General features: G+C 37.5%; 6 protein-coding genes across 9 annotated transcripts; 4 read left to right on the top strand and 2 right to left on the bottom strand.

Moving 5' to 3' along the window:
• Nucleotides 1–1,780: 1,780 nt before the first annotated feature.
• Nucleotides 1,781–5,379, top strand: LOC9307703 (cyclic nucleotide-gated ion channel 18). 2 transcript variants are annotated; one of them, XM_002873649.2, is made up of 6 exons: nt 1,782–3,246; nt 3,309–3,619; nt 3,705–3,816; nt 3,919–4,155; nt 4,234–4,628; nt 4,735–5,379. In XM_002873649.2, exons 1-6 carry the CDS (start codon nt 2,575–2,577, stop codon nt 5,141–5,143), a joined length of 2,136 nt encoding a protein of 711 aa, XP_002873695.1. In that variant the 5' UTR covers nt 1,782–2,574; the 3' UTR covers nt 5,144–5,379. The 2 variants fall into 2 exon arrangements, with proteins under 2 accessions (XP_020876121.1, XP_002873695.1); XM_021020462.1 differs by having other exon boundaries at nt 1,781–3,246; nt 3,919–4,628.
• Nucleotides 5,380–11,802: 6,423 nt separating this feature from the next.
• On the bottom strand, nt 11,803–13,947 carry LOC9309763 (UDP-glycosyltransferase 90A1). The gene is made up of 3 exons (XM_002871587.2): nt 12,842–13,947; nt 12,278–12,616; nt 11,803–12,067 (listed from the first exon to the last, which is right to left on the bottom strand). Exons 1-3 carry the CDS (start codon nt 13,835–13,837, stop codon nt 11,876–11,878), a joined length of 1,527 nt encoding a protein of 508 aa, XP_002871633.2. The 5' UTR covers nt 13,838–13,947; the 3' UTR covers nt 11,803–11,875.
• Nucleotides 13,948–15,932: 1,985 nt separating this feature from the next.
• LOC9309762 (GPI mannosyltransferase 3) lies at nt 15,933–19,049 on the top strand. 3 transcript variants are annotated; one of them, XM_002873648.2, is made up of 9 exons: nt 15,933–16,198; nt 16,346–16,463; nt 16,684–16,788; nt 17,109–17,392; nt 17,483–17,764; nt 17,886–18,099; nt 18,194–18,345; nt 18,424–18,589; nt 18,703–19,049. In XM_002873648.2, the coding sequence occupies exons 1-9, from the start codon at nt 15,975–15,977 to the stop codon at nt 18,784–18,786; spliced, it is 1,629 nt and encodes a 542-aa protein (XP_002873694.1). In that variant the 5' UTR covers nt 15,933–15,974; the 3' UTR covers nt 18,787–19,049. The 3 variants fall into 3 exon arrangements, with proteins under 3 accessions (XP_002873694.1, XP_020877085.1, XP_020877086.1); XM_021021426.1 differs by having other exon boundaries at nt 16,120–16,204; XM_021021427.1 differs by lacking the exons at nt 15,933–16,198; nt 16,346–16,463 and having other exon boundaries at nt 16,705–16,788; nt 17,106–17,392; nt 18,703–18,961.
• An 80-nt stretch (nt 19,050–19,129) lies between these two features.
• Nucleotides 19,130–20,860, top strand: LOC9309761 (B3 domain-containing protein At3g06220). The gene is made up of 3 exons (XM_002873647.2): nt 19,130–19,866; nt 19,964–20,046; nt 20,342–20,860. Exons 2-3 carry the CDS (start codon nt 19,978–19,980, stop codon nt 20,675–20,677), a joined length of 405 nt encoding a protein of 134 aa, XP_002873693.1. The 5' UTR covers nt 19,130–19,866; nt 19,964–19,977; the 3' UTR covers nt 20,678–20,860.
• Nucleotides 20,861–20,884: 24 nt separating this feature from the next.
• LOC9307702 (pyrroline-5-carboxylate reductase) lies at nt 20,885–22,599 on the top strand. The gene is made up of 7 exons (XM_002873646.2): nt 20,885–21,156; nt 21,238–21,286; nt 21,363–21,454; nt 21,609–21,681; nt 21,795–21,915; nt 21,994–22,099; nt 22,207–22,599. The coding sequence occupies exons 1-7, from the start codon at nt 20,956–20,958 to the stop codon at nt 22,393–22,395; spliced, it is 831 nt and encodes a 276-aa protein (XP_002873692.1). The 5' UTR covers nt 20,885–20,955; the 3' UTR covers nt 22,396–22,599.
• A 113-nt stretch (nt 22,600–22,712) lies between these two features.
• LOC9307701 (crescerin-1) lies at nt 22,713–25,676 on the bottom strand. The gene is made up of 6 exons (XM_021021428.1): nt 25,405–25,676; nt 24,236–24,514; nt 23,998–24,104; nt 23,776–23,908; nt 23,494–23,688; nt 22,713–23,390 (listed from the first exon to the last, which is right to left on the bottom strand). Exons 2-6 carry the CDS (start codon nt 24,500–24,502, stop codon nt 23,043–23,045), a joined length of 1,050 nt encoding a protein of 349 aa, XP_020877087.1. The 5' UTR covers nt 24,503–24,514; nt 25,405–25,676; the 3' UTR covers nt 22,713–23,042.
• Between the last annotated feature and the right edge of the window lie 461 nt (nt 25,677–26,137).

The following is a 26,137-nucleotide window of genomic DNA, read 5'->3' as shown; positions in this document are numbered from 1 at the left end:
TCCCACGGGCTTAAGAAGATTTGTTCGTCTTATGATTTCAAATATGCTAGCAAGTCTTTGGTAATTGGTAGTATGAGATTATTGAGATCTATAGAAGCCTAATTTGTTGTATACATGATTACCGGTATAACTTTTTTTTTTGTGAAACTTTACCGGTATAACTTACATTTTTCATGGGATATAAGTATCATCTCGAGCAACACTTGTTTTCGTTCAAAATTGGTTATGCTTAATCATATATGTCAACAAGAAAAAGTAGTTCGTTTTCAACTGAAAAGGTTCCAATGATTTCTAAATTCGAATCATATTTTTTATTCGAATTGGACTCTAAAATTAAGGACTAAAATACGTCACTATAGTTAGAGGAAACATTTACACATATGTGTTTGTTTTTTTGGAAGTATGTCTATGATACGATGGAAGTTGTTGTTCCTTTTGTGTGGATAAACATCATTTTTTTCGTGACGTGATTTTTAAATTTGTTTTCAATTTTCAGTATTCATTTTTTCTCTCTTTGTTATTCCTTTTTATTCGCATAATTGTTTCTAAGGATTACTATTGCCTTTTTGTTATTTTTTATAGGGACACTATCTTATATATGGTGTCAAGTGTCAACAAGCATGTACACTACTTCCCACTACCGCGTATTGTCACAGAATGTTTGTTACGCGTGCTTTTATATCCTTTTTAGAAAAAATATATATCTTCAATTATGTAAGACAATTTTATAGTTGCTGTCAAAAAGAGAAATACAAAAGACAGTTTAATAATGGGTTATATTAATCTAAATACATAGATGACTTGGACCGACAAAATATAATAAATGTGATACTCAAGGCCCTGCCACAGTTGGTAAAATTGAAACATTGGCCTATCGCATCAATTTTTTTGAAAATATTAAAGGCATCTTTTTTTTTTTTTCTTTGATAATCCAGTATCCAGACCACACAGTGATCTGACTAGTCCACTGTGCCTAAGTCCACGTCACAGGGATTTTTAAGCCTCCACTTAAGGACCCCCTGATAAATTGGTGGTCTGGGGCGCCTGAGCAAGTCCGCATGTAAATTCTCAGGTGACCACAGGAGTGAGAGAGCGAAACTGCATCTGGGGAGGATCGATCCCTGGCCTAGACCAACAGGGCGATTCTTCCAACCAAACGAGAACCACTCGCCCACCACCATGTGGTTAAAGACATATATTTTGTCCTAAATAATAAAACTTTGAATAATTTATGGTAGTTAGGGTACGTAAAACATAGGTTTCTAAATATTGTTTAGCAATTTATATATATATATCCAGAGCCGTAGTGGAATAGAAGCGGATGAGGCAAGGGCTGCGGCCCTTGTTATGTTTAAAAGAATTTTCGGCCCTCAAAACAACAAGAATTACTTTAGCTTAGTGGCTTTGCTAGGTATTTTCTAGTAAATGAACCTGAGTTCAAGTCTCTATTAGTGCGTTATGTAACTTTTTTTTTTTATAAATGTTTAACTTAAAAAAATAATTAAAATACGTGACTCAAAATAATTAGAGCGACCTTTTTTTTTGCTCACGTGTGGCCCTCAAAATCGTTGCTACGGCTCTGTATATATCATTGTTAATTGTTAAATATTGTAGTTATTAATTAGGATAACAAGAAAGGTTCGTTATGTTTGTCTCTTTCGTAAGATCTTATGATTGTTAAAGGATGATTTTATAATCACAAAAACATATCTTTTTCTTCATATTTTTTTTTTACAAGTTTTCTTTATTTACATTGTTATCTAAATATTTTGCATTCAATTTTTTTTAATATATTAGGGCGTTTTATTTTTAACAGCTTCCAACGTCTATTATTGTTGGCACGCTCTGGTGATACTACTATAGCTTATACAAATCCAGTTATTCACATAAGTAAATTCTAACGAACCTCATCACGAATTAGATACTTTAACTAATCTTAGCATGGTTCAACGAATTAATTAATTATTTTTTCTAATTCTGATGTTTATTTCTTTATTTTTTATGCTAATAATATTTGTCCGGCATGTAATTTAAAATTACTAAAAACAGTAATAGTTATCAATATAAATGATCATAGAATTTTATACTCTTCTTTTTCTTAATTTTCTTTTTTAGGTAATACAAGTGTTTTACATGTATTTTTACGTCACAGAAGTCAGAAAAATTCGTTTACGAAACGGGCCGATCTATAACTATTGGGCCAGTAGGTCCAATAATTAAGCGCAGTAAACGTTATGCCGATTGAAGTTTCAAGATGAAAAACGTGTGCTGTTTTGAGAACACAAAAACAGCATAAACAAACGAGAACCTCTGGGAACTTAAATTTCCGTAAATACCCTCAGTCTCCCATCATATTTTCGAAAGACTACCCTCCCCCTATTTCCATGGCCCTTCTCTCAGTTTTCCCGCGACAAATCCTCTCCTTCTTCCATAATCATCAAAAACAAAATGCAAAACCCAAAAAAAAAACAAAAAAAATCTCACGACGCAACGAAACCTCCCTAACCTCTCTCTCTCCATCAATCTCAATCGTTAATGCGGAATCCGATTTAACACCGGAATCCGCCATGGAAGATGAATAAAATCCGGTCTCTCCGCTGCCTCCTCCCGGAGACCATAACCTCCGCCGCCTCTAATCGAGGATCTGACGGTAGCCAAGTCAGCGCCCTCCTATGGCGGCATCAGATCCTCGACCCGGACAGCAACATCGTCACCTATTGGAACCACGTCTTTCTCATTACCTCAATCCTCGCTCTCTTTCTCGATCCTCTCTACTTCTACGTCCCTTACGTCGGAGGTCCGGCGTGTCTCTCCATCGACATCAGCCTCGCCGCTACAGTCACTTTCTTCCGTACAGTCGCCGATATCTTCCACCTCTTGCACATCCTCATGAAATTCAGAACCGCCTTCGTCGCGAGAAGCTCTCGAGTTTTTGGTCGCGGTGAGCTTGTTATGGATTCTAGAGAGATTGCTATGAGATACTTGAAGACAGATTTCCTCATTGATGTCGCCGCCATGCTTCCTCTTCCTCAGCTTGTAATTTGGCTAGTAATTCCAGCCGCTACAAACGGGACTGCTAATCATGCCAATAGCACTCTCGCACTTATCGTTCTTGTTCAATACATTCCAAGATCATTCATCATATTCCCTCTCAACCAAAGGATTATCAAAACAACCGGGTTTATCGCCAAGACTGCTTGGGCTGGAGCTGCATACAACCTCCTCCTCTACATCCTTGCTAGTCACGTAAGTTTTCTTTGTCTTTCTCTCTAGGTTTCTTCAGTTTAAGAATCTCGATTTGTGGGCAGGTTTTAGGAGCAATGTGGTATTTGTCATCAATCGGGCGGCAGTTTTCGTGCTGGTCTAATGTATGTAAGAAAGATAACGCCCTGAGAGTTTTGGATTGTCTTCCTAGCTTCTTGGACTGCAAGAGTTTGCAGCAACCTGAGCGCCAGTATTGGCAGAACGTTACTCAGGTCCTTTCTCATTGTGATGCTACAAGCAGCACTACCAATTTCAAGTTCGGAATGTTTGCTGAAGCCTTTACCACTCAAGTTGCTACAACAGATTTTGTGTCCAAATACTTGTATTGTCTTTGGTGGGGTTTAAGAAATTTAAGGTATGACAACCTTTGATCCAACCAATATTTGTTCTCTATCTTAGATTTGTCTTCCTTTGGTTCTAATAATGGTTTTGTTTCACAGTTCTTATGGCCAGAATATAACCACAAGTGTGTACCTTGGCGAGACCTTGTTCTGTATAACAATTTGTATTTTTGGGTTGATTCTCTTTACACTCCTGATTGGTAACATGCAAGTAAGATTCAGAACTTATCATCACTCTGCAAAACTTTTCAATACAGAGACATTGTTTTGTCTTTCTAACAAAAGGCTTCGTGATTTTTAATTTGGTGGAAAGTCTTCTCTACAATCGATGTCAGTAAGAGTTGAGGAATGGAGAGTTAAGCGAAGAGATACTGAAGAATGGATGAGACATCGTCAACTACCTCCAGAGCTTCAAGAACGTGTCCGAAGATTCGTTCAATATAAATGGCTTGCAACACGAGGTGTCGATGAAGAATCAATCCTCCATTCATTACCTACAGATTTACGCCGCGAAATCCAACGTCATCTTTGTCTCGCCCTTGTCCGCCGGGTACATTATATCAACTCTGTGTCTCAAAAACTGTTATTGTTTTCCAATTCACAAGTGACACGGTTTTGCTATGTGCAGGTCCCATTCTTCTCTCAAATGGATGATCAACTTCTTGATGCTATATGTGGATGCCTTGTCTCATCTTTAAGCACAGCTGGGACCTACATATTTCGTGAAGGTGATCCGGTGAATGAGATGCTATTTGTGATCCGAGGACAAATAGAGAGCTCAACAACAAATGGAGGAAGATCTGGTTTCTTTAACTCCACTACTCTACGACCTGGCGATTTCTGTGGGGAAGAACTTCTTACATGGGCCTTAATGCCAAACTCTACCCTCAATCTTCCGTCTTCAACCCGAAGCGTCCGTGCACTCTCTGAAGTCGAAGCCTTTGCCCTAAGCGCAGAGGATCTTAAGTTCGTTGCTCATCAGTTCAAGCGTCTTCAAAGCAAAAAGCTACAACACGCTTTCAGGTAAAACATACATAGGAGTCCTATATGATAGGATTCTTCCAGTCATAACATGATATGACGATCCCCCGGTCGGAGCTAAATCAAATTTCATACGTTTATTTTTCAGGTACTACTCACATCAGTGGCGAGCATGGGGGGCATGTTTTGTCCAATCCGCATGGAGAAGATACAAGCGAAGAAAGCTCGCGAAAGAACTCAGCCTTCATGAAAGTAGCGGATACTATTACACGGATGAAACAGGTTACAATGAAGAAGACGAAGAAACTAGAGAGTATTACTATGGAAGCGACGAGGAGGATATGGAAGGCGGATCAATGGACAACACAAACAACAATCAAAATCTTGGAGCAACGATCTTAGCATCTAAATTCGCGGCAAACACGAGAAGAGGCACAAATCAAAAGGCTTCAAGTAGTAGTACTGGTAAAAAAGATGGATCTTCAAGCAGTTTGAAGATGCCTCAACTATTCAAACCAGATGAGCCTGATTTCTCTATAGATAAAGAAGACGTTTAAAGTGTAGACATTATGAGCAAAAAACTTGTGTGAACTGTTTCGTTTTAGATGGTACATAGATAGGAAATCCCATAAATTATTTGAACTTCTAATTTTTTTCTTTTCTTTTTTTTTTGTTTCGGTTTGGGAATGTTATTAGATATAGAAAACGAGTGTAGAGTAATAATACATTGTTATTAAACTGTCTCATGTTGTAAACTGTGTTGTTCTATTGATTAATGAATGAGATTTCGATACATATATATACATGATGAGGGGAGACAAATCCCCATTGGGCTAATAAACCCTAAAGCCCAAAAGCCCACTAAGTACAATATAGGCCGTCATAAGGAGAATCTTCAAGAACATGGGCATGGGCCTTCTAGGACATGGACATGGGCCTTCTAGAATATGCATAAGGTCCACGGTTATGGAGTCCATCCAACATGTGGTTTATAACACTCCCCCTTGGATGACATAACCGTGTAGATGCCAAAGGATCTCAGTAATACGCTTGGGGATGCTGCCTCATTAAAACCTTACCAGGAAAACCCATTGGGACAAAACCATGGTTAAGGAAAAAGAGTACAGCACGTATTACTCCCCCTGTTTTGGTCATCCCTGCAAGTCCTTAAGTCTCCGCATTCCAATTTGATGCGTGAGCTTCCTCAATGTCGATGTTGGTAATGCCTTGGTAAAGAGATCGGCTGAGTTGTCGCTGGATCGAACTTGTACCACTCGAACTTCTCCATCCCTTTGCAAGTCATGCGTGAAGAAGAACTTTGTTAGAATGTGCTTCGTCCGATCTCCCTTGATGTAGCCGTCCTTGAGCTGAGCGATACAGGCTGTGTTGTCTCCTCATATGATGGTCTTTGATGTTGTAGTAGCTGCGCCTTGAAGAAGGCTGCCTACGTACCCTTGGAAGGGATCAAGCCACACGTAGTTCCTATCTATTGACCATGCCATAATCTGATTTTACCTGCATCAGCAAAACAAACTAAACCAAAGCAAACTAGACCTTCTTTGGTTAGATCAGTATAGAATAAAACCCAAATAAACAAACATAGGAAGAATAGAATTTAAAATTTAACCAAACCTTCTTTCAAACCTTTCTAGTGCCTTTGGGTTGATCATGAACTAAATTTAGGCAAAGGAGGTTCACGGCAAAACATATGTCTGGTCTAGTGTGGCTAGCCAAGTACATTAACGCTCCTATGGCACTAAGGTATGGCACTTCAGGATCGAGAACTTCTTCCTCATCCTTCTTTGGACCGAATGGATCACTATCCAATCCGAGGCTTCTCACCACCATTGGGCTGCTCAATGGGTGGGCCTGGTCCATATTGAATCTCTTGAGTACTTTTTCAGTATATGCCTTTTGATGCACAAGGATTCCATTATTCACGTACTCAAGTTGCAATCCCAAACAGAATTTTGTCTTGCCTAGGTCTTTCATCTCGAATTCTTTCTTTAGATATTTGACTGTTTGGGCGATTTCCCCAGAGGTTCCAAGGATGTTCAAATCATCCACATATACTGCTATTATCACAAACCCTTCGTTTGCAAATTTCTTTATGAAGATACATGGACTGATGGGATCATTCTTATAACCTTCTCTGACTAGGTACTCGCTTAATCTATTGTACCACATGCGTCCACTTTGTTTCAGTCCATAAAGCGATTTGTTCAGCCTTATGCAGTATTGGTCTCGAGACCCTTTCTTATCTTTATCTTTGAGCTCAATACCCTCTGGTAATCTCATATATATCATCCAGTGGACTTATATAAATATGCAGGCATTACATCCATTAGCCGCAAATCAAGTCTTTTTCTTTATATAGCCAGACTTAGCAAAATTTAAATGTCTTAGCATCCACCACAGGGGAGTATGTTTCTTCATAATCTATCCCCGGTCTTTGTGAGAATCCTTGTGCAACAAGCCGTGCCTTATATCTCACGATTTCATTATTCTCATTTCTCTTCTTCACAAAGACCCATTTGTGTCCTACTGGTTTTTACATCGAATGGTGTCCTTAAGGTCGGACCAAACTCATTCCTTTTCTTAATGATTCTTAGCTCCACGTTTTATGGTCTTGTACCATTTAATCAATCAAGTCTTTGAGTGCACTCTAGTATAGACGTGGGCTCCTGATCCTCATTTATATTCATAAATTCAAGTGCTACCTTGCATGCAAAATCATCTTATGTCGACATTTCTTATATGTTCCATTATGTTCCAGACATGATATAATCGATTTGAGATTTATTATGGTCAGGACCTATAATACTTTGCAGCTTGGCGTCCCAAGCTACATTATATGGTACCTGTACCTTAGAGCCGGCCGGCCTTATCTCCATGTCTGGGATGGTTTCCTTAGTAACCTCGGATTCCTATTGCACCTTTCTTTGATTTTCGAGGATTTTTATCTTTGGAACCTATTGGTCTACCACGTTTCTTTCGTGTGTTAGACTTGGTAGCAATTTCATTGATTCGCTTTTGGATATCAATACGTACTGGTGCATTACAAGCTGGTATGTACGTTTTTGTAACTTTCTTTGGGTCAGCAAAGGAATCTGGCAATTGATTAGCTAGCTTTTCAAATGTATAATCTTATGGACCTCTGATTCTCATGCCAGAGTCCGAGGATCTTGCCAATTTAAGGATGTTTGATTTCATTATATTTCTTTTATTGCTTTACCCAGCTTGTTCGTCTCTCCACCTATAGTAGGAAATTCGGATTCATTCAAATGACAATCCGCGTATCTAACCTTAAATAGATCACCCGTAGTTGGCTCTAGATACTTAATAATGGTGGGAGAATCAAATCCAACATATATTCCCATCCTCCTTTGAGGTCCCATCTTTGTTTCTATGTGGTGGAGCAATCGGTACATATATGGCACACCCGAAAGTCTTTAGATGGGATATGTCTGGCTCATGACCCATAAGTAATTGGGATGGTGAATATCTATGTTCACTAGATGGCCTTATGCGTATAAGTTCTGATGCATGTAAAACAGCGTGTCCCCAAGCGGCTACTGGGAGCTTCGACCTCATGAGTAATGGTCGAGCTATCAATTGAATTCGTTTAATGAAGGATTCCGCTAATCCATTCTGTGTATATACATGTGCTACGGGATGTTCCACACTTACCCCCATGGACATACAGTAGTCATTAAACGCTTGGGACGTGAATTCACAGGCATTGTCTAGACGTATAGTCTTAAGCGGAAAATCTGGAAAGTGGGCTCGCAGTCTTATTATCTGGGCCAATAACCTAGCAAACACTTGGTTTCTAGTAGATAGGAGACAAACATGCGACCATCTTGTCGATGCATCAATGAGGACCATACATATATCTCTTTGTATCCTTTCCAGAAATTTTAAGGTCTCTTTATTTACCTTAGCCGGTGATGGCCTTATAATGAGTTTCCCTTGTGAACATGCTTCACACGTGAGATTCTTAGGGATAACTCTTTTCTCTCTTAGGGTGTGCCCCTTTGAATTAGTTATTAGTTTACGCATCATACTATGACCCGGATGGCCAAGCCGGTCATGCCATAAAGTGAATTTCTCGATGAACTCTTTGTTCATTGCCATATTAGCTTCGATCATATCGATTTTAGCATAGTAGAGACCAGTGGATAATGCGGGTATAGTCTCTTAGGACTTTCTTATGTCCTTGGGTGATCTCAATTATATTTAGGAATTCTTTGTTCCCTTCACCCTTTGTTTCAATATGGAAACCATTCAATCTTATATTTTTGAAACTTGACAAGCTCCTCTTCGAGCTGGGTGAATATAGGGCATCGCTTATTTCAAGATGCGTGCCCTTTGATAAAAGTATATGGGCATGACCATGGCCCTCAATAAGACTAGCTATACCCGCTATGGTGCTAATATTGGCATTTTTCATTATGAGATTTAGGAAAATATCTCTTATCTTTTGTGTGGCTCCACTATCCACCACAATTATGTTCTTGTCCTCGGCCATTTCTTATATGGACAAGAATCATGTTCTAAACATAAAATAATATAAAATAAATTCAAGCAAATAACAATCAATGAACACATAAAATGCAAAGAAAAACATAGAGGTTTTGATGTCGAAGTAAGATTTATCAACTTGATTCTTTTATGCAATCAGAAGTTTCATACTCTATTAGATCATCTTGATCATGTTCACCATCTTTATATACCAAATGGGCTTTAGGATTCTTCCCTTTTACACTCTCTTGATAGAGGTCACAACGATGTTTGGAAGTCCTACATATCTTAGCCCAATGGTTTCCCATTCCATATCTATGGTATACTCATTTGGTCGAGTGTTGTGGTTTGGAAATACCACATCGTCCTCGCCCTCGACCACGGCCGGAATTGGGTCTACATCCACGGTTATAGTGGTTCCCATGGCCGGATGAGTTATAGTGGCCACAACCACGTCCTTTCAATACCACATCTATGGCATACTCATTTGGTCGAGTGTTGTGGTTTGGAAATACCACATCGTCCTCGCCCTCGACCACGGCCGGAATTGGGTCTACATCCACGGTTATAGTGGTTCCCACGGCCGGATGAGTTATAGTGGCCACAACCACGTCCTTTCCATCCACCACGGTCACGGCCGTGTGGTCTATCACTTTAGACGTGGTTAGATTCTTTGGATTCTTTCTTATCCTCTGCGGCCTTATTGGCATTAGGTAATGGGGTTAATCTATGAGGTCGTAACTCACTGTTTTTATCTGTAAGTCATTATTTTTATTTTTTTTTTCATCTAGCAATAGACTCATCCACGGACTTATAGTCCTGGATTATGAGACTCTCAATAAGATGGTGGCTAATATTGTCTTGTATCTATCTTTCTCTCTTGGCATTCTTGCCTTATTAGATACATTCACCAAGTCCTTTTGACTTTAGGATAATCTTAGTATCCATTGCCCATTTTAAAATAATTATCTCCTAAGAAATTTAGGGCAGTAAAGTACAAATTGTAATTCAACATCTACAAGGAAAAGTTTTGAGTCAAAATCATGTAATCGTTAGTGTCATGCGGTATTTGAGACCGAACCATGAATCGATTTACTTAGGGATTTGACTTTCCTCTTTTGCTTAGGATTAGATTTCCTCTTTTTATTAGGATTAACTTTTCCTTTTCCTTTTTAGGATTTACTTTCCTCTTTACTTTAGGATTAATTTTCCTATTTCACTTATGATTTTAGATTTTAAGATTTCCTATTTTAATTAGGATTTGGAAATTTTCTATTTCTTAAAGTTTTCCTATCTTGAATAGGATTTATGAATTTCCTAATTTAATTAGGATTTAGAGTACAATAGGATTTAGGATTTTATTTAGGTTTTCATGCTTTCTATTAGAATTTTAAAGTTTCCTATTTTATTGAGGATTTTAAGATTCCCTATTTAGGATTTAGGGTTGTTAAGATTTCCTATTATCTAGGGTTTCCTATTTTATTTAGGATTTTAAGATTTTCTAGATTTTAGGGTTTCCTATTTTATTTAGGATTTTAGGTTTTAGGGTTTTGAGATTTCTTTTAGGATTATCTTTTCTAAGTTTTCTAGGGTTCATGCAATTTTAGTTTTAGGGTGTTAAGCATGTAATCAATCAAAGGAGCAAACAATCTAACAACCTAAACAATCTCAATCAAGCCGATTTAAACTTATGGAATTTTTTGGATTAGATTCGTTTTAGGTTTTAGGTTTTTAGACCTTTAAAGTTTCGGTTATTAGCTTATGTATTTTCGTTTTGCGATTTTAGGTTTAGACAATTGAAACTTCTCTAGCAACTTAGGCGAGTTTAGCTTAAGCGATAATCAACTTTTTCTAGCAACCTAAACGAGTCAAACAATCGAGAAAACAAGCAATCGGATCAAACAAGCAATCAAATCATACAAGCAAAGCAATCACTTAATCAATCATCATTCGTTTTAGGGTTTCTCTTTGCTTAACTTTCAAGTTCAATTGTTGGTTCTTTAGCTTTAGGGTTTTGATGTTACCTTTCACCTTATGGGGTTGTATGGACTAGAACCGGGAGCTAAAGACCTCGGTAACTCACGCTGCTGCAACGAACCGCAAACAGTACCACGATGAACAGTACCACGATGAACAGTGCCGCAATGAACAGTACCCGCGATGAACAGTGCGGCGATGAACAGTACGGAGATGAACAGTACGGCGATGAACAGTACCGAAATGAACAGTGTCGGCGATGAACAGTGCCGTGATTTTTAGGGTTAGGGTTTTAGGGTTTTCGTTAAGAGCAAGTCGTGCTGATAACGTGTTGTAAACTGTGTTGTTCTATTGATTAATGAATGAGATTTCGATACATATATATACATGATGAGGGGAGACAAATCCCCATTGGGCTAATAAACCCTAAAGCCCAAAAGCCCACTAAGTACAATATAGGCCGTCATAAGGAGAATCTTCAAGAACATGGGCATGGGCCTTCTAGGACATGGACATGGGCCTTCTAGAATATGCATAAGGTCCACGGTTATGGAGTCCATCCAACATGTGGTTTATAACATCTCAATGTTATATGTATGATTTTTTCTCATGTTAGGTACTACTTTCGCTGTTGAAACAATAAGACCAAAACTCCAAACTTCATCTACACCTGTTAAACCAACATATATATCAAACGGAGAAGAATGATCACCAGTTTTGTTATCCAATCCATAATCCTTTTAAACATAAGTACTTAAAAACCTTTCTTTTTCCAATCTTTAATCTCTCTAATCATCAGAACTTGACAACTTATTAACATTGTTTGGCTCTATACTCTTACAAAACGCTTCAAGAAGTGAATCCAAATTCTTCCAAGAAGAACCGGTCCCTTGAGCCAAAGCTTTTTTCGCCATTTCCGCATACTCTTTCACATTCTTCATCATAGTCTTCCCCATATCTCCTTCCATCAATTGTTTAACCTATATTTAGTAAAATAATAAATTGCAATCAACGGAACAAGGCTTCATTCTTGTTAATTTGTTAGTTATAAAGCAAAACCGTGATTACCCTGTTTAGTGCCATGATCTAATGTTAGATTCATTCAAAACATTTTATTATAAAGCGTGACAAGAATCGAAAACAAAAGATAGAAACATGAAAGGGTACGTTCATATACTGTATATATATACCTTTCGACTAAGTTCTTCTCTTGTCACGAATCCTTTCACACTTCCATCTTCTGTTTCGATTCTTACTCCAATCTTTAGCTCCTCCACTACCAACTTCGCATTGAGTGGCTGCTCTGCCATCATTGGCCAAGCAAGTAGCGGTATCCCAGCGCAAATACTCTCTTGCGCCGAGTTCCATCCACAATGACTCAAAAATCCTTTGACACTTTCATGTGACAATATATCCCACTGGTCTACCCAATCTCTCACAATCATCCCATGTTCTTTCACTCTCTTTTCGAACCCTAATCCTCCAGTTACTTCTTCCAAGTCATTTCTCGTGACCCACAAGAAATTTACCTTTTTAAAACAATCAAGACCACGTAATTTTAAAAAATACTTTTCTTTTTGACACAGATGACTTTGTTATATACAGTAGAGGAAAAAAATGTTTTATGGGTTGATAATAAAAATAAATAAATGCACATGCATGGAATTCGATCGAATAATAAAAGTGACTGGACAACTGTATTAAATTAGATATGAGGTTATAAAAGTTGGCATTAATCGATGCTTTTAACGTACCTTGGAATCTTCCAACCCTAATGCAATTTCTTTGAGCTGCTCGTTTGATATCTCAGCCTGCGTACCAAACGCCACGTACATAACCGGACATCTTTCCTCTAGCTTCCGGTCCAACCAATGAATCCAATCCGGTTTATCACTCTCCGGTTTAGGAGGATTTACCAAACACAAAGGCCCAACACACCACGGCTTTGGCTCATCATTATCAAGGAGCCGATAGTCAAGAAACGTTGGCTCGAGCTCGTAAAAACTGTTCACTATAACTCCACGACTTTTCTTGGTGGACATAATATGGTCCATGGCTAGCTCAAACGCTGGACTCGATTGATCCGGTTCGGTCACAACCGGGTCGAACTCGCACTTCTTAACACTTATCCATGGAAAATCCGGTACAGTAACCGGTTCAGTATCAGATTTAACACTTTCCGGTTTGGTAAAGAGCTCGTGTACCGAAACGGCAGAGTACATAGCCGATGCGTACGAGTTCATGCCGTAGAAGGCGAGTCTCGGAATCTCGAGTTTAGCGGCAGATTCCGATGTCCACCATAAGAATCCATCGGAGACCATGAAAGACACTTTCTCAAGATTCTTGAGTTCTGCTTCGAAGAAAGGCTGGAGAGATTTGGTAGCGCGCGTGAAGGGCACGTAAAGTGACATGTAAGGGAGCTTTTCGGTGTTCTCGACGCCGGGAGGGATTCCGGCGATGTTTTCAGGGAAAGGGAGGGAGATTACTTTGATTGATGATATGACGTCGGATAGGAAGTTTGAGACGAATGGTTGGTTCTTTAGGGTGGTGAAGACGGTGACGGAAATGGTTGGTTCGTCGCCGGGGACGACACGGTGGTGACGGAGGAGGAGACGGGCGAATTGGAGGAGAGGAATCGTGTGGCCTTTTGACATGTAAGGGAAGAGAACCACATGATGCGATGATGAAACGGCCATTTTTTGCGTTCTTATTACATTTGGTTCCACAATAACTATATTTATAGGTAGCATTTTACATAATTGTATTTCCAAAGAGTAATTATTGTTTTTTGACTTGATGTTTCCAAACAACAAACTATGATTTGTTTTGACTTTATGGTATTTACCTAAAGTTGCTTGTAGTAAATAGAAGTTAATTAACGTTACAAAATAGTATTTGTTATCATAATACTACTCCAAACAGTCAAATTGGTGAAAATTAAAATAAAATTCAACGGTTTACAACTATCAAAGAATGACGAGAATAGGAAATTCAAGATTAGACTTTAATTATACCCCTACTATATACGAAATTGAGCTATGAACGTAATACACAAAATTAAATATTAAATAACTTTTGTTATCAGTAAATTCAAGAGAAATTCCTAAAAATAGCAATAAAACAAGTTTTATGGACAATAATAGCACACACTCCATTAATTTCCAAAAATAGCACTACTTGATTTACTATGAAGTTTTTGTTCTAAACATATTATCATTAGTTTATTTTTTTAATAATACCACAATTTTTATATAAACGCTATTCAACCAAAATAAATTAGAAATAAATTTAAAATATTATATTTGGGTTTTCTATTTTTAATTTAGGGTATATATTTCAACCATTTAAAAGAAATTTTGATTCATTTTAATATTAGTTTATGGTATTCTATTTGGGTTCCCTAATTCCAATTTAGGGTATATATTTCCACCATTTAAAAGTGATTTTCATTTTTAATATTAGTTTGTGGTATTATATTTGGGTTCCCTATTTTCAATTTAGGGTATATATTTTCACTATTTAAAAGAAATTTTGATTCAATTTAATATTAGGTTAGTGTTTGCTCTCATTTTTATTTCTATCTTATATTTTAATTAAGTTTAATTAAAGTTTATTGTGCTATTTGTGCAATTTTAGAAATATTGTGCTAATTTTGGAAGAAAAACTTTTTTGGCCATATTTTTGTCAATTGCCCTAAATTCAATGAAAAAACTAAAATCGGGACCCAAAATTTATACTGAAATTAAAGGATGTAGGGCAAATGTTATATTCTCATTTATGCACGTCTCTGCATGCAATTTAATGACAGATTTTGGATATGTGTTTTATGTCAGTTTCTTACGAGTAACGTCCATGGGTTGTATACTTTATTAGAGCACCTCCATCTTTTAAATACTCTAAAAGAATATCCCAACGACAATATATTATTACTTTTTAATATAATTTAAATAAGTAATTAAATTTATTTATTTTTAAAAAATTAAGCCATTTATTTGATGACAAATGGCTAGAAAGGTTTTAATGAGTTTTTTAAAAGTTTTCAATGAAGAACTGGTTCTCAATGACTGAATCTCTATATTGCTTTTCTGTTTCTTTTTATTATATTATTCTTTAGATAGTCTATTAGAACTTTTGAATGGAGATGCTGTTATTTTTTGTAGAAGCAATGTTTCAAAAAGAACAGAAGAGAATAAAGGAAGAAATTGAAGTACACGAATATCTCCAAAACATTTTTTTTTTTTTTGTCATTTGAAATTTTATTAATAAAACTTGTGGTGGAACTAAAAAAGAATACAATTACCTTCTAAACAAGAAAAACTAAAAGTCGCGGAGAACATGAAAGTTTTTAAAAATAAAGTTGAAAAAGACGAGATTTTCGTTGAATCAAAACCCTATGAAAAGGAAACTAAAGACAATATAAATAAAAAGCAGAAGTAATTCAACCAAAATCGAAAGAGGCTAAAATCTTAAACTAAGTAAAGAAGCAACCATGCATATATCCTAAGAGAAACAATAGACCAAAGAAAGCAAATAACCTCTTCGATCAAATAACCTCTCAAAACAAAGAAAAAAAATATTATAGCCCAGCAAGCAAAACCACATGATATCATTTTTGTATAATAGATTATATTTTAATGTTCTCTTTTTTTTTTCTTCGGTTATATTTTGATGTTCACTTTATGATTTCGTGCTTAATTTAACATCTTTACAAATTATTATGACGTAACGTTTGACACAGGCATGTTAAGGCAATGACTTCACTGAAAAGTCAAAAAGAGATTATAATGAGATGGGCCTAAATAATCCAGAGCCCATTTTATATAAGCCCATTAAAATTTGAAACTAACCCAATGTGTGTTACTCGCAAAACTCTGTAAAACTTGTTCGATGGAAATAAGGAAGCGGAAGAACGCCGGCGGCGATGGCGACGGTGGCGCGTCGGCTAACGGCGGGGATGATCCCGATTCTATTAGTGTTTTTTCAAGATCTCCGAGGAGGATATTCTTGTTCTGCCTGGCGTTTCGTGTGGTAAATGCAATGTTCATTCAGACTTATTTCAATCCTGACGAACATTGGCAATCACTTGAAGTAGCTCACCGCACCGTCTTTGGGTAAATGTTTGTATTCTATGGTTTTGAATTTGACTTCCCTTGTGTTGAAATTGGATTCGTTGGAACTTATTGAACTGAATTATGAAGAATTCAGTGATTTCAGCTATGATTGTTTTTGTTTTTTGGGTTGATTGATGGTAATGACAGGTATGGTTATATGACATGGGAGTGGAAGAGAGGAATTAGAAGCTATTTGCATCCAATGGTGTTCGCATTCTTGTATAAACTTCTCCAAGTTACTGGCCTTGATACTCCCTACATAATGGTTAGTTTCTGGAATTTTTTGGTCTTATTAGAAGCAGTATCTGGTTATTTTGATTTTGAACTTAGTTTTCTTCAAAATCTGATTTAGTTGAAAGTCTTAACAAGTTTCCAATTGGACTAGTCATGTTGTTTTGGGTTTTTCGCAATTCTACTTCTCACCGTGTTCAAAGAAAGGTTGATAGTATGGTTTATGTGTTACAACCTTTTTCATTTCTTTGCAGATCAAAGCCCCACGTCTTATGCAATCTATTTTTTCTGCTATTGGTGATCTCTATTTGTATAGACTCTCAGATGCTTTATATGGAGGAAATGTTGCAAGCTGGTCTGTATCCTTTCTATGCAGCATACTAAGTCAATTGCTTTATATTTTTGAATGATATGGCTATATGAATTTGCAATCCGTGAGAATTACAAGATTAGACCTTGGTTAGTAAAGAACAAACGTTATCTACAATAATGTAGCCAACCCACCATTACACTCTATTTGGTAGTTTCCTACGATATGATAGGTTGAGGTAAGCGGAAGGGTGTTAAATGTCCCGAGCTTCAATGGAAAACTTAGATAGGTCTGTTTGTGGTTTTCCCTTATTCTTTCTTAATTTCTATTTGCATTTTATTCTGGATTGCTTCCTTAACTTTTTAGTAGCTCTTTTGTCAAATGGCAAACTGGTTCATCTTCTTCTGTTTGAACCGTACCTTTTCAAACTGCTTGGAGACTGTTCTTACAATCATGGGGCTGTACTACTGGCCTTGTATTAGAGATTCTTCAACAGACTATCCCGTGAATCGGAAGTGGGCTTTGGCTATAGCGGCCCTTGCATGTGCCATAAGGCCTACAAGTGCAATCATATGGTTATACGTTGGGATGCTCGAGCTATTTTTGACACCTAATAAGGTCAAATTCATTATGCTAGAGGTGATCCCGATTGGGTAAGTTTAACTCTGCAGATATACTCTTGAATGTTCATTTCAATGTTTGCTTTTGAAGATTTCATTGTGCTAACTTGCTTCTGGTGTTAGATCTTTGGTCCTCGGTTTCACTTGTTTGTTGGACCGTCTGATGTACGGCTCATGGGTCATTGTGCCTCTCAATTTTCTGAAGTTTAATTTCCTTTCATCTGGTGGAGACTATTATGGAACTCACCCATGGCACTGGTACTTCACCCAGGGATTTCTTGTCATGCTTTTCACTTTTACACCATTCTCCATAACTGGAATTTTCAATTCTAAGAATCAGAAGCTTTCAGCTCTTATTCTATGGGCCTTAGCAATATACAGCTTACTCGGCCACAAGGAATTCAGGTAATATGAATGGAGAACGTACCCCGTTTTCTTACACTTTCAATATCGACAACTTCGCAAAGAACATTCTTTCATCATTTATTATGTTTTCCGTGTCGTCTACTTAGATTATGAATGATAGGTTTGTCCTGCCTGTGCTGCCCATAGCTTTGATATTCTCTGGGTATGCATTTGCTCAAATGGAAGTATCTGGTTCATCATCAACATCAGTCACTAAAAAGAAGCAAGTCCCTCGACAGAACCTTACCAAGTGGTCTCCTAAATTAAGACTTTCAGTCTTTTTTTTGCTTGCTACCAATATCCCAATGGCACTATACATGAGTTTATTCCATCAGGTAAAAAACCAATAACTTGAGTGCTCTCTTTAGTTTCCGAGTTTAGTTCACTCTCTCTATGTGTGCTAAAAAGGAATGTTGTTGTTTCCAACAGAGAGGAACCGAGGATGCGATGAACTACTTATCGGATGAAGCATACAAAGGCAGAGTAAAGAGCATTCTCTTTCTCATGCCCTGCCATTCTACTCCCTATTATTCCACTCTCCATCGTAACATTCCAATGCAATTTCTCGACTGCACTCCAAGGTAAAGGATCACACCCCGAGTCACAGCTCTTGCTTCTATTTGAGATTCTTAAGGATTCTTCTTCGTCTTCTCAAACAGTGAAGAGAAGGGACAACTTGACGAGTCAGACCGGTTCTTAGTAAACCCTTTAGGTTTTGCTTCAGAGTTAGCTAGCAACTGGTCAGTGCCGCCTAGTCACATTGTATTGTTTGCATCAGAGGAGACAAAACTCAGAGATTTCATGATCCAACATTCCTTTAAAGAGGCAAGTTAGAAGCAAGAACACAATCGCTCATTTTTTGTTTTTTTCCCCATCTCGACTTTATTTGTTTTATGCATTCATGGACTAAATTTTTTGTTTTGTTGGCAATGAAACAGGTGAGAAGGTTTTTCCACGCGCATTTCAAGGTTGATCGAGATCTTCAATCCTCAGTGGTAGTCTATGTTGTAAACCACACATAGTTTTTCCTTGAGTAAGCATGCTCAAGGTTTAATAATCATTAGCCATTTAGCCTCATCACACTATGGAACCTCTCTGAACTCCTGTGTCTCAAAATCAAACACATCGTTGTTTGTACCTTAAGAGTCTATTCTTGGTTACTTAAAACCCTTTTAATTCCAGTCTGTCCCGGTTAAATGTTTCTACCGAATAACAATGAGTATAGATAGAACAGAGATGTAATTTGAGACTAGTTAATTTCTACGATGACAGGGGTTCTTAATCACGTTCTTTTCCCCTGCCCACAAGTGTTTAGATAAACAGAATCGTTAATTGTTAGTACAAAGACTGTTAATTGAACCTGAACTAGCGACATCACTGAGCATAACTAAAAAATAATAGGACAAAACAGTGCAGAGAGATTGAGTACAGAACTGGATATAGCTATCAAGGTTTTTGCCACCTCAAAAGACAAAAGAAAGCTGATTTTGGTGTCATTGACATCTTTTCATTTATTGCTATCATTGAGTGTACTATAGTACAAACTGTGGGGTTGTTTTGGAAATTAAATGGCTAATAAACTAATGATGAAACAAAACAACACTCTAGCTTAACTTGCTTCCCCTAATAGTGAAATTAACATGGTAATGTTGAACAATTAATGAAGCTCCTCTAACCGTAATCAAACCAAATTTAAATTTGCAAGCAAGAGGATATTATTAACTAGTAAGATTGAATATTTAGAGTAGCTACTACTCACTAAAATGAGCTTATACGTTCATGGTTCTTCGGATCTTGAATGTGTTGTTTGTTTTGGCCCATTGAGACTCTGTTTTTACATATGACTTTAACTTCCAAAGCTACCAAAACTCTCTATATAGGCTTTCTAAGAAAAATAAAAGACAAAAAGCAAAATGCTACTTTCTCATTAGCTATACGAAGAGAAAGGACAGAGAAGACAGGTTCGTATGTAGAAAACACATTAATTGTGTTCTGCTTCCGTTGCACTCTCTCACTTTAATCTTGTTAAGAATTCAATTTCTGACTTTTGTCTTCCTAAGAGAAGAACCTTTTGGACCAGAACACCTCCGGCTCCCTTCTTGGTAAGAGTCTCTCTTTTTTGTTCTCAATGTCTCTTAAACTTTGTAGCTTTCGTATTTATTTTGCCTAATTCGTTTGTTCTATTTCTCTCTCACACAGTTTCTACATCCTCCATGGCTTTAAGTGATGTGTTACCTCGTTTCTTCAGTGTTTTTCTTTCCCAGTACAACTCCAACTCCTTTGTAAGATTTATCTATGAATTTTTGTCTGACTTAACTAGTTTCTTGGAAATATATGTTTTGTTCATATGTTTAGTGGTGTATGTGAGTTAGATCTAAAACAACATTGTAACTCTCTAATGTGCTAAAAACTTTCAAAAGTAGAGACTAATTTTTCTCAGATTTTTCTCTCCTGTTGAAAATTTGAAGAAGAGGCTTTGCTTATTTATGTGTTGAAAGCCTCTGTTGCAGACATAGTCTCTAGTTTGTGTTTTGTTGCTGATCAGTCACTTTTAACAGTTTAATTTGTGTTGAGCAGCTGATACCAAGATCTTACTACGACCACTTACCACGTCGGTTGCCCAAGACTGTGATTCTCATGGGAAATGGTGGAAAGAGTTGGAAAGTAGCAATGAAGAGCAAGCGAGATCAAGTGTATTTTGAACAAGGTTGGGCCAATTTTGTGGCTGAGAACGAGCTTAGAGATGGAGAAGTCTTAACTTTTGTGTTTGACGGTCACCGATGTTATGAAGTGAGTATATACACTCGCGGAGGTTGCAAGGAAACTCGAGCAGCCATTGAAGTGGAAGAAATCTCTGATGAGACAGCGAGTGACTATAGCTGCGATTCTATTGTTAGTGTCATTCAAGTGTAATAATTAATTAATGATCAGACAGAGAAAAAAAAAAAAAAAAAAAAGATCGGACAGAGAGTGACACCTGTTTTTTAACTTCGTGTCGTTTTGGGTTGGTTTAGTTTTACATTGATAGCCCAAAAAACGCCGTGATGTTGTATTTGTTTTTGTGTGAACAACGACGATACAAATCTCCAATTTTAATTAGACACGTGCGCACTTGAACTGATCTCGTGACTCTAAGATACTATAACTTGAAACAGAACTCAACCCTAAATCGTATCCGTAATTTTTTTCCGATGGAGATTCTTCCGATTCCGGCGGAGAGCTTCAAGGTAGGATTCATCGGAGCTGGTAAAATGGCGGAGAGTATAGCTAGAGGTGTGGTTGCTTCCGGTGTGCTTCCTCCAAATCGTATCTCCACCGCCGTTCACTCAAATCTCAATCGCCGTGATGTTTTCGAATCCTTTGGCGTCAATGTCTTCTCCACTAGCGAAGAGGTAAGTTCTTCTTCAATGTCTTGTTGTTGTTGTTGTGGTGTTTAACTAAATTGAGACTGATGATCTTCAAAAAAATGACAGGTTGTTAAAGAAAGCGATGTTGTCATATTCTCTGTGAAACCCCAAGTTGGTATATATTTCTTACCTCTCCATTGTTTCATCAGTGTAATTTTTGTTTACTTAAAGCTGGTACCTTTCATATGTAGTTAAGAAGGCTGTCACGGAATTAAAGTCGAAGCTTTCAAAGAGTAAGATTCTGGTTTCGGTTGCAGCTGGAATCAAGTTGAAAGATCTTCAGGTTTTGCATCTTTCTACTCTTATACTTTTGCCATTTTAAGTTTTCACTATCCATGGTGTTGCAGTGTGAGGTTTTTTTTTTTTGCATCAAACATGTTTCTAGAGCTCAATTTGGTTAAATAGCTTAAATGTCTCTTTTTATTTCTCTATGTTAGGAATGGTCTGGTCAGGATCGATTCATAAGGGTGATGCCTAATACACCTGCCGCAGTTGGTGAGGCAGCTTCAGGTTGTTTATCAGAGTCTTCCCATTTGTGCTATTTCTGAATTTTGTTTCTGATTTCTGTTTCTCTCTGAAGCTATCAAATGCTTACATTTGCCAATTTTTTTGTGTGTATATAGTTATGAGCCTCGGCACAGGAGCAACGGAGGAGGATGGAGCGATTGTCGCTAAGTTGTTTGCCGCGGTGGGGAAGATATTGAAAACTGATGAGAAAATGTTTGATGCTGTCACTGGTCTCAGGTACATACAAGCACTGCGGCTTCTAATATGCTTGAGTTGTTCAATTCACTAATCAAGAAAATTTCAAACTTTTTACAGCGGAAGTGGACCAGCATACATATTCTTAGCAATTGAAGCTTTAGCTGATGGAGGAGTAGCTGCTGGTTTACCCCGAGAGCTCGCATTGAGTTTAGCTTCACAAACCGTCAGTGAACTTCCACACCGCTTCTTTAATCTACTTTATTATGGTAGTGAATAACCGAAACTAGAAAGCGAAGCTTGAGCTTTGAGGTTTTTTTTTTCCTCTGACAGGTTCTTGGAGCTGCAACAATGGTTAGCAAAACTGGGAAGCATCCAGGTGTGTTGAAAGATGATGTCACTTCACCTGGTGGCACTACAATAGCTGGAGTTCATGAACTAGAGAAAGGCTCTTTCCGGGCAACACTTATGAACGCAGTTGTTGCTGCAGCTAAACGAAGCCGCGAGCTCTCACAGAGCTAAATGATATATATATATATGTACTTCTGCTATTGTTTCACCTCACAGATTCATCAAAATAAGGGTTATGGCATTGCTTGTTTTCATCCCACTTGTCTTCGATGGTAGAGGTAAAGATTATTTATCTAGACTATGATGTATTGGTTCAGAACTCGGATACTTTTTTTCCTTAGTCTAATAAAAGCCACTTTTCAATTTTGGGTTCAATATCTGACCACTAAGCCAAAGCCTCCGACATGATTCTGATTCTAAAAAGAATCAATAAAATTAAAGAATCTTATGCTATGAGTCATAGCTTAATCTAGTGAAACTTCAACAAGGAATAAACATATACTGCATATCTAGAAGACTGGATCTTCAAAGAATCCGACCAATTTTGCATAAAACCAAAAGACTCGAGACTATCTTACCAAATCTTGGTATAGAATATATACACATAAGAAATAAGGAAAAAAGTACTGGTGAAGACTGAAGAGAACCCACAAAAAGAAAATATAACCCAGAAAGAAGGCAAGAGTTTTAATAAGACGGCATTCACTTTTTTTATCGGTCCATAATTTGCCAATATGGTCGATCATGCCGGAGAATACCATGTAAAACCGTATGACTCATAGCAAACGGTTTTAAAAAAAAATTGTAGTAGAGAAGGTTTATAACTGAGATGAAGATGATGAACCTGTGGTAACCAAACCCTCCCGAGCATTGACAGTCACAACATTGGTGACACGAAGCACGGCTTGTGCGCTAAGAGCCGACAGTTTTGACTGGCAGAAGATTTCCCAAGTAACTGGCCCTGCCTCCGCAATTTGCTCTTCTTCTGGTGATGATGAGGATGATGTTTCAGGGTTGATGAGAGGATGAGCTTTTTCATATACGGTCTGAAGTTCTAGCAGGACGGTCCGTGCAGCCTCACGGGATTCAGGGAGCTGATCGCTAAGCTGAGACGCGGCTGCTTGAACTAGTTTGTCGATTCCATATTCTTTGATCCCTTCAACGCCCTGGAATATGTATTATAGCGTAAGGAATTGTTGGAATTTTTACATAACACGCTGTGCCTTTGTGAGAGATATACGGGAAGAACAGAAGTTGAACTTGTATTACCAGTCGAGGAACACTTCGAGAAAAGCATAATGATGCTTTAGCACGGATCCGAGGATTCCTGTTCTTGAGACAAGGTTGCAGCTTTGGTAACAGCAAGGTTGGAGAAACATATTTGGTCATTGCTGTTAAAGCTTTCTCTGCTGCCTCGCAAACAAACCGTTTGTCTTGGGAAGACTTGAGGAGGAGTTGAGTAAGCTGAAAGCATAAAGTATAAAGTGTATAAAAAGCTGTAAGAAAAAGTACAGTTCAGAGTGAAAGAGTGAAAAAGGATAGAAGAGTTACCAGAGGCTCCAACAGATCTGTAATATGATTATTATATGCACTGAAGATATCTGCAGATGTCATGCATGCCGTTTTACACACCGCACTTCTTGGATTTTTCAGGGACTTCACAACAAGTGGTATCACTTTTTCACTGTTAACGGGATATGGTGAGACTTGCATTTTCCAATCTACTTTAAGAGATAATTAGTCAGAGACATCAGCATAGAGAACAAAGCTTACAGCATATGCAACATTGCTTCCTTGTGGAATATCGAAAGCCGGCGAACGTTATTAAGAGCATCACAGACTGAAATCCAATCCTTGGACTCGAGTCCAGCTAAAACCGACTGAAACAATAAGACCAAACAGATTCGTCTTGGCATAAAAAATGGTAGTTCCAATCTCCAAATAGACGGGTATAACAAATTCATCACGAATTGATGTAACCACAACACAGAAGCACAAACAGAAGAAATACCTTCAGAACTGTATCAGCATCGTCTACATTATCCAAGTTTTCGGAATCAATATATTCAACTTCCACAATAGCTTTCTCTGGCTCGGGTTTCTCTGCTTCTGCAACTTTAGGGTCACTGGAATCCAAGGAGGCAGAGTTTGGTAATGGTCTATCTTCAGATTTTCCATTCATTTTGCCAACACAAGGCTTGGTTAAGCTAGCTTTACAGTCACTTATCTTCTCAGTTACATGAAGACTATTCATATCTTTCAAAGTATTACTGGCCATACGTGAAGTTACCTGCATAAAAACAGGAAAAAGAGATCACCATCAAAACTAAATACAGACGTGATAGAGAAAAGCATGGATAAAATAATTAATCAGTGCAAGGTCAAGTAAACTGCAGGAAGAAATCTAAAACTTAAAACAACGAAGACCAGAATCATAATCAATTCTACATATCTAACACATTCTCCAAATTACTTCCTTAAAACTCAGAGGATACTGAATTTTCGTGAAACTGTTACACAAAGCCTAAAATGAGACACTCAAATCCGTTTCAAGCTCATCACATAGCAATAGATCTTTAGAAATTGCACACAGATCTCGATGAATTCGAGTCTACAAAGCTTGAATCAGGCAAGAAACTCCACCAGCAAACAGAAGATTAAGAAGTCTGATTCAAGCTTTGTAGATTCATGTCAATGCAATTTCAAACCAAATCAAATAATAAGACACTTAAGCGTTAAGATCAGCTCTTCAGTCTCTTCCTACACTCAAATATTTCCTCAATTTTAGGGATAAACACACAAGAATCTCAAAAGCAAGAAAAATAGTTAAATGCCATCAATAAAGAAGTGAAAAAATCTGAGTAAACTCTACTTGTCAACTTCACAGAGTGTTGAATAAGAACAAAGCGGACCAATTCAACAGCCAAAACGAAACATAGCATAGATCTACATTTCGAACTCGAATTTCCAAGCAATTTAACAATAACACGATATCACTCAAGAACTCTCAGAAGATCTCAATTAGTTTCCAAAAGACCAAAACAAATCCTCGCGATTCCAAATCCGATTCAGATACTTTTCACCGGCTGACAAATTCTCAAATTACAGAGATCAAATGATTATCGAAACCAGTTCAAATTTGCAAATGCGTATACAAAAAATGGAGCTAGAGAAATTTACCGGCGAATCAAAGCGGTGGCGAAAACGCAGCCTCTGAGTTGAGAAAAACTGACGGCGGAGTAGGGAAAATCTGTGGACTCGCAAGAATCGCCGACCTTAAAAATCTATATAAGGAAATGAAATTTTGAAATGCGAGAGAAAATAGAGAGAAGCGAAGGAGAAATTTTAAGAGAGAGAGAGAGAGAGAGAGAGAGAGATTTTATTTTGTAGAAGACGAAAATTATAAAAACCGGCGATGCGATTTGATGCACTTTCACGAGTCGTATTCATATGGTGTAGTTTCGAACGACGTCGTATTCGTATGGTGTGAATTTGAAACGTCGTCGCATATTAGAGTTATGTGGGACCCATATGCACAAGAGTTTATTTGTCGGTTTCTAGTTACCATATGCGATATGGCCTCGCGGTTGAAATTAATGTTTTTTTTTCTTGTTCACATTATTCCCAAGAATATCTAAGGGAAATTGGCAAAACTAACTAACAAAAATCTACTTAACATTTTTGAAATACAAATTTGCTCTTTCCAATCGGGTCGGATTTTTTGTGATTTTGACCCGGAAATCTTCAATCGGATCTTTCTTTATTTTTTGGCAAAATTCAAAAACGAAATTAATTAATAAATTCTAAAAATATATATTTTCTCAACTAATTACTACACCCAAACTCTTTATTTATGGCATATTCTTTCTGATATTTATATATAAGAAAACCAAATATGATGATTTAATGCTAA

This window comes from Arabidopsis lyrata (genome assembly GCF_000004255.2).
Source record: "Arabidopsis lyrata subsp. lyrata unplaced genomic scaffold ARALYscaffold_6, whole genome shotgun sequence".
Taxonomy (NCBI): domain Eukaryota; kingdom Viridiplantae; phylum Streptophyta; class Magnoliopsida; order Brassicales; family Brassicaceae; genus Arabidopsis; species Arabidopsis lyrata.
The sequence above is the reverse complement of the archived record's forward strand: the minus strand, read 5'-3'. Positions and strand labels throughout refer to the sequence as shown.